Raw genomic sequence first — 7,657 nt, forward strand, 5'->3', positions numbered from 1 at the left:
CCTGTAATCCCAGCACTTTGGGAGGCCGAGGTGGGCGGATCACGAGGTCAGGAGATCGAGACCATCCTGGCTAATACGGTGAAACCCCGTCTCTACTAAAAATACAAAAAATTAGCCAGGCATGGTGGTGGGCACCTATAGTCCCAGCTACTTGGGAGGCTGAGGCAGGAGAATGGCATGAACCCGGGAGGCGGAGGTTGCAGTGAGCTGAGACCACGCCACTGCACTCCAGCCTGGGCAATAGAGCGAGACTCCGTCTCAAAAAAAAAACAAAAAACAAAAACCTATGGATGACATTAAATGAGGACTTACTGTACTTCATTCCTTTTTATGACTGAATAATATTCCATTGTATCGATAGACCACATTTTGTTCATCTATAATGGACACTTGAGTTTTTTCCATTTTGGGCTGTTATGACTAATGCTGCTATGAACAGTAATGTTAGTGAACATAAGTTTTCATTTATTTGGGGTACGTACCTAAGAGTAGAATTGCTAGGTCATAGAGTAACTCTATCTTTAACTATCTGAGGAGCTGCCAGGCTGTTTCCAAAGACAGGGAAACCAAGAGAAAGAACCTGAGCCCAGGACTTCTAGGAGTAGGAGTTAAGGTCGTAGGTCTGGAGTCAAAAAGATCTGAACTCAAATCCTTGCTCTGCCCTTTCTTAGCCATATGACCTTGAAAAGGCCACTTAGCCTCTCTGAGCCTCAATGTCCCCATCTGTAAAATGGGGATAGCAACAGTCCTAGCCTCATAGGGTGGCCATGAAGGTTAAGTAATGAGGCTCTGTGGGAGGGACACTCCGCACAGGGCCAGTACACAGTCATCTGTCATGCTCTCATCCCAGAATGAGAATTTGGTCCCACCCTGTGATCTTGGGTAGGTTCCTGTACCTTTGACAGCCTCGGTTTCCTCACCTGTAAAACAGAGCAACGTAACTGCATCACTCCTGCCTAACCAGGGGAACCTGATGAGGCAGCTGCACATCCACCCTTCCGAGAGCCAGGAGGCTCAGCCCATCTCCCTTCCCCCTTGGAGGCACTGGGGAGCCATGGAGGGTGTTGCAGGGAGTGAGGCTCACCATGCCCAAGAAGTCATTCTTGCCCACCATGTCCCAGTCCCAGAGCTCCACCCGCAATGGGGACGGGGCACCTGGCATCTCCCGCAGCTCCAGCACTTCATCCCAGTGTGGGAAGCGAGTCTTCTTGATGGTCTGTGGGCGAGGGAAGTGGTCTGTGAGTGGGAGAGCTGATGGGGACCCCTGCCCCACCACCAAATGCCCCACTCCTTCCTGGTTTCATTCCCCATCACTCACTGAGGTCTCCAAGCTCTGGTTGCCCCAAAACACACGTGCAAATGGGTCAGATGTGCCAGAGATATCTCTGGGAGCCAGGTCCCTAGGAACAGATGGGGAAAGGAGTGAGGGAACACGGCACCCGAGTTGGGCCTTGGAAAGGCTGTTAAGAGTATATCATTCCAATGTCACTTGTTTCCAAGGCAATTAACTGTTCCATTGTAGGGATCGGTCTAGCTGGGGACACCCCTAACCATGCCCGTCCAGACCCAGTATCTTCCTGTCACCACCCTATGAGGAGGCACTTGTATATCCCTATTTTTCAGATGAGGAAACTGAGGCACCAAAAGGTCATATCCTACATCACAAAGCCCAGCAAGTAGAAGTGCAGCGGGGAAGGTGAAGAGAGAGCCTCAGATTCTCTGGAGGCCCCAGATGGGAAAGTTGATGCAAAGGTTCAAAGCCTTGCTCTGTGCTCATTGGCTAGGAGACACTAGGGAAAGTCACTTCCCCTCTCTAAGTCTTCATTTCCTCACCTGGAAAATGGGAGTAATAACAGAGCAACCTCATAGAGCCAAGAGTTAGATGGGATGATGTGTGTAAAGGGCCTAGCATAGCACCTGGCAGGTGGTAGATGATCGGTTCATTTATTCATTCAACAAACACCCATGCCCACACCTTGTCTAGGACCTCCTTGCTATTGGTTGCCATGACAACCCAAAAGTCTTACTCCAGGCAGCTTCTCCATCCCTCCTTCTTGACGTTCCCCAAACCCAGAAACACATCACCACCCCACCCCCACACCAGGGGCTGCTTCCTTCTTCCTCCTGATCCCTTCCCACCCCTGCTCAGCATCCAAAGCCTTCTTTGGTTTCCTAGGAGCTGGCCCGGTTGCCAAGCGACAGCAATCAGTCCCTCTCATGCCTGCAAGGATCCTGCACAGCCTTGTGGCTGGGGAAGGGGCCATGGGCACAAGTGAGCCTCTGCCCACTGCTGAGTCCCTCAGCCTGTCACCTGCCTCCCTGGTTCTCCCTCAAAGAGACTCTAGGGAGCCCCAGCTGTGGCCAAAGCTGGAAGCAAAAATCTGGAGGTGGTGGGAGAGGCTCAGAGAGGGCAAGGAATGGCTTTATGGTCACACAGCAAGCTAGAAATTGGAGGTCCTCTCCGACCTGGGCAGGGATTTGCCTAAAAGTGAGAGCTGGGAAGGTGAAAAAAAAAAAAAAGGCAGGGCCGAGCGCGGTGGCTCAAGCCTGTAATCCCAGCACTTTGGGAGGCCGAGACGGGTGGATCATGAGGTCAGGAGATCAAGACCATCCTGGCTAACACGGTGAAACCCCATCTCTACTAAAAAATATAAAAAGCTAGCCGGGCAAGGTGGCGGGCGCCTGTGGTCCCAGCTACTCAGGGGGCTGAGGCAGGAGAATGGTGTAAACCCGGGAGGCGGAGCTTGCAGTGAGCTGAGATCCGGCAGCTGCACTCCAGCCTGGGCAACAGAGCGAGGCTCCGTCTCAAAAAAAAAAAGGCAGAAAAACAGGATGAGAGAGGAGTGGGGGAAGGGTGGAGATATTTGAGGGAGCAAAATGACAGAGAGCTGAGGAAGGGAGAAGGAGATGGCCATGACAAGTAGGCAAGAGGGAAGATGGGTGTCCCATGAGCTGGTGCACCTAGAGGGGCACCTGTGGGTTTTCCTGGTCTTGCGTCCATCTTGCATCTGACTTTTCTTTGGGACAGGACCTATCTCCTTCTTACTACTCCCTCTCACATGACTTAGTGGGGGCCAATCTCTCCCTCCGCTCCAGTAATGGGCTTGTCAGTCAGGCCTGACCCATTATTCAATGTAATTGATTCAGAGACAGGCATGCGCCCCAGCCTGAGCCAGTAAAAATTCATCCCAGGACACTGGTTGGAAATGGTAGGAAATAGAAGTTTTTTTTCTGTTGGAGTGGCTAAGCTGGCAGGGCGCCAGACTGGAGCTGCTAGGGCCACCTCTCACCTGGGGAGAGGTTGCCTAAGAATGAAGCTAACTCAGAGACCAGCAGAGCTAGAAGAGATTCCTAATGGCATCATTTGAACACCTGAACCCAGCCATGCTTGAAGCTACATGTCAGTCATATAAGCCAATAACGTAGCTCTTTTGCTTAAGCCAGTATGAATTGGGTATTTGTCAGTTACAATTTAATGACTACACCTCCACACTCACCTGTCACCTGTCATCCTGAGTGTCTGGTCTGTTGCTGCTAGTCCCTGGGGACTCAACAGGATTTTGCCCCCAGGAACTTACAACCCAGTGAGCTTGGACTGTTTGTCCACACAGGGAACCTTACTGTCAGCCCAGAAGTGTGCCAGGAGTGAGGAGGCCCCAAACGCCAGGCAGCAGGGGAGACCCAAGACCACCCTCCACACCACCTCCACCTTGAGCATACCTGGCCTGAAGCACATGGCAGCGAAGGCAGCGGCCCCGCCCATCCTCCAGCATCTGCACTGACAGGCAGATCTCACCCTGCACTTCTGCATCTGGGTCCACTCGGCTCAAGTTAATCCAGCTGTCAATCCCTGGAAGGCACAGGCACTAACTAACGTTTATGAAGTGCCTACCATGTACTGGGCATTGTGTTAACTTAAAAATTCAATTAATGTTATTTTCATTATTATTATTATTATTAGAGACAGGGTCTGGTTCTGTTGCCCAGGCTGGAGTGCAGTGGCACGATCTTGGCTCACTGCAACCTCTGCCTCCTGGGCTGAAGCGATTCTCCTGCCTCACCCTCCCGACCAGCTGGGACTTCAGGCGTGCACCACCATGCCTGGATAATTTTTGTGTTGTTTTTTAAAGATGGGGTTTCACTGTGTTGCCCAGGCTGGTCTCGAACTCCTGAGATCAAGCGATCCACCCACCTTGGCCTTCCAAAGTGCTGGAATTACAGGCATGAGCCACTATGCCCTGCCTCAATTAAAATTAAAAAATGTGTTAAGACCCTGGCTGCTGATATAGGTGCTGTAATTATCCCCATTTTCAGATGAGGAAAATGAGGCACAGGGAGGAAGAGTTTTGTCCATGGTCTCACAGCTAGTAAATGGCAGAGCTAGAATTTGAATGCAGGCAGTATAGTTAGTTCTAGGGCCAATGCTCGTAGCCATGTGCCATCACACACTTCATCCTGGTATAGAAAGAACTTCATCATGTAATCCCAGCATACTCTCCCCTCGAAAAAATCTTGGGCATTTCTCCCTCTCTGTATTTCTCTCAACACTTTGAAGATATTGTTCCACTGACTTCTAGCTTTCCATCACCAGGCTGGAGTGCCATGGTACAATCTCAGCACACAGCCTCAGCCTCCCAGGCTTAAGTGATCCTCCTGCCTCAGCCTCCCCAGTAACTTGGACTACAGATGTATATTACCAGAGCCAGCTAATTTTTTGTGTTTTTTGTAGAGGCGAGGTTTTGCCATGTTACCCAAGCTGGTCTCAAACTCTTGAACTCAAGCTGTCTGCCTGCCTTGGCCTCCCAAAGTTCTGGGATTACAGGCAGGAGCCACTGTGCCCAGCTTTTTCTATCTATTGTAATTCTAAGGACTATGTCTCTGATGCACTGCAGTTTCATCACAATGTGTCTAGATACAGATTTTTTAAAATCCTGCTTAGTAGAGATTGTGCTTCTTCTATTTATGGAATCATATCCTTCCTTTAGTTCTGCAAAATTCTAGATTATTGATTTTTAAAAATTATTTCCTCTTCCCAATTTTTGTTAAAATTTTTGCCTGTCTGTGATTTTTAAAATTCTATCCTTCTCGAACTCCAATTAAATAAATGTTAAACCTCCACAGTTATTTTCCATGTCTCTGAACTTCTATTTTATCTTTTTCTCCTTTTCCTCTGAAACAAATTCTGAATAATTTCTCTAGACCTTTCTTCCAGTTCACTAAGTCTCCCTTTAACTATGAATAATCTGATGTTTCACTCAACCACTCCATTTTTTATTTCAACAATTACACTTACCTCTAAAAGTTTTATTTGGTTCTTTTTTAAAATCTGCCTGCGTAATTACTTGTAATTTATTGCTGTTGTTGCCAACCTTTCTTGTGATTACATCTTTTATTTCTTTAAATCTGATTCTTTTTAAAAATCCTGCATATTATGATTACAGAATCTAAAGTCTTTGTGGGTCTAAATCAGATGATTATTGTTTCTGCTGACTATTGCCCATGGTGTCTCATTTCCTTGTGTGTTTGCTGATCTTTGATTGTGAAGTCGTGTTTGTTTGAACTTACTCTGGGAAACCTAAGGAACATGCTTATCCCTAGAGAGGAGCAGGAGTTGGTTATTCTGGGACCCCTTGAGGGTCTCAGCCTAAGGGAGAATTCTTATATTGAGTAACATCCACCTTGCCCCTAGTCCAAGTTTTAGTCTCTTTGTTGACTGTAGAATTGATATTGACCTTTGATTTCAGGGAAATCCTTCATGGTTTCCTTGCTTTTTGTTTACCATTCCCTGTTAGGTTTTAGCTAATGGTTTTTGTTTTTGTTTTTGTTTTCATTTGAGATGGAGTCTCACTCTGTCACCCAGGCTGGAGTGCAATGGCACGATCTCAGCTCACTGCAAACTCCACCTCCCAGGTTCAAGGTATTCTTGTGTCTCAGCCTCTCGAGTAGCAAGGATTACAGGCACCTGCCACCATGCCCGTCTAATTTTTGTATTTTCAGTAGACAGGGTTTTCACCATGTTGGCCAGGCTGATCTCGAACTCCTGACCTCAAGCGATCCGCCAGCCTCAGCCTCCCAAAGTGCTGGGATTACACACGTGAGCCATCCCACCCAGCTTCATGATTTGAGATGGAAAAAATACTGAGGGATTTCCCGTTCTGTAAAGAAGTTTGGCCTGGCATGGTGGCTCACACCTGTAATCCCAGAACTTTGGGAAGCCGAGGCGAGCTGATCACCTGACGTCAGGAGTTTGAGACCAGCCTGGCCAACACGGCAAAACCCTGTCTCTACGAAAATACAAAAAAAGTTAGCCAGGCGTGGTGGTGCACTCCGGAAGCTGAGGCAGGAGAATCGCTTGAACCTGGAAGGCAGAGGTTGCAGTGATCCGAGATCATGCCACTGTACTCCAGCATGGGTGACAGAGCGAGACTCTGTCTCAAAAAAAAACAAACAAAAAAAGTTACCGCAAGTCCAACAATGTATTAGGAATCCTATTTAATCGAGGATCTCACTGTTATGTAGCAGGAAAGCACTTTCGAGGACTAAGTCCCTCCAGCTGCTGAAAGTAGAAGTCCCATCTCACATCTCTCTATCTCCACTGTTGCCTCCACATTTCTGTCCCACTTAAATAAATAAAAAACACCCATATGCATGCAGACACATGGACACATTCCTTCTTTTCTTGCTGCCTGTTCTGTGGAAATGTGTTCTGTTTTCCTATCCAAGTCCACAAGTTCCTGGAAGCCAGACCTCATACTTCACTCATATAATTTCACTCGCCTGAGAGGATGTTTGTTTGTTTGTTTGTTTGTCTTTGAGACAGAGTCTCGCTCTGTCACCCAGGCTGGAGTGCAGTAGCACGATCTTGACTCACTGCAAGCTCCACCTCCCAGGTTCACACCATTCTCCTGCCTCAGCCTCCCAAGTAGCTGGGACTGCAGGCGCCTGCCACCATGCCCAGCTAATTTTTTGCATTTTTAGTAGAGATGGGATTTCACCGTGTTAGCCAGGGTGGTCTTGAACTCCTGACCTCGTGACCCACCCGGCTCGGCCTCCCAAAGTGCTGGGATTACAGGCGTGAGCCACCGTGCCTGGAGGATGTTTGAGGTACACTGGGTAAGCTCAGTGGGCCGATTAAGAGCACAGATTTTGGAGGCAGACACAACCTGGGTTGGACTCCAATTTCTGCACCTTCTAGAAGGAGGAAGTCACCTCCCCTCTCCATGCCTCTGTATATTGGAGATCATTTTGGTGGACACTTCACTGGCGTGTTGAGAAGTAAATGTAAAGTGCTTAGCACCATGCCTGGCATATAGTAAACCCTCATGAAATAGGATTATAATGATGATCAGCACATAGTAGGTTTTCAACTAATTCCCACTGAGAGAAATAATGCATTATTCAGTAAATGGTATTGAGACAATTAATAGTCATGTAGACAAAAAGTAATAAAGTTTTATCCTTACTATACCTTATATCTAGGTAAATTCCAAATAGATCAAAGACTTAAATGTGTTTTTTGTTTAATGCAATAAATGGCCAGACATGGTGGCTCACACCTATAATCCCGGCACTTGTGGTGCCAAGGCAGGAGGATTGCTTGAGGCCAGGAGTTCAAGATCAGCCTGGCCAACATAGTGAGACCTTGTCTCTACAAAAA

At 47.8% G+C, this 7,657-nt stretch overlaps 1 protein-coding gene across 5 annotated transcripts in view; it reads right to left on the bottom strand.

Annotated features, from left to right (window-relative positions):
* RASAL1 (RAS protein activator like 1 (GAP1 like)) overlaps nucleotides 1–7,657 on the bottom strand; it is a 39,144-nt gene that overhangs the window by 19,507 nt on the left and 11,980 nt on the right. For all 5 annotated transcript variants that reach the window (XM_011928678.1, XM_011928680.1, XM_011928681.1 and 2 more), the window contains 3 exons: nucleotides 3,721–3,850; nucleotides 1,319–1,400; nucleotides 1,085–1,216 (listed from right to left, as the gene is read on the bottom strand). In XM_011928678.1, coding sequence (XP_011784068.1) covers nucleotides 1,085–1,216; nucleotides 1,319–1,400; nucleotides 3,721–3,850 — 344 coding nt within the window. The remainder of the gene's footprint in view (nucleotides 1–1,084; nucleotides 1,217–1,318; nucleotides 1,401–3,720; nucleotides 3,851–7,657) is intronic.

Source organism: Colobus angolensis, unplaced genomic scaffold, assembly GCF_000951035.1.
Source record: "Colobus angolensis palliatus isolate OR3802 unplaced genomic scaffold, Cang.pa_1.0 Scaffold79, whole genome shotgun sequence".
NCBI classification, from domain to species: domain Eukaryota; kingdom Metazoa; phylum Chordata; class Mammalia; order Primates; family Cercopithecidae; genus Colobus; species Colobus angolensis.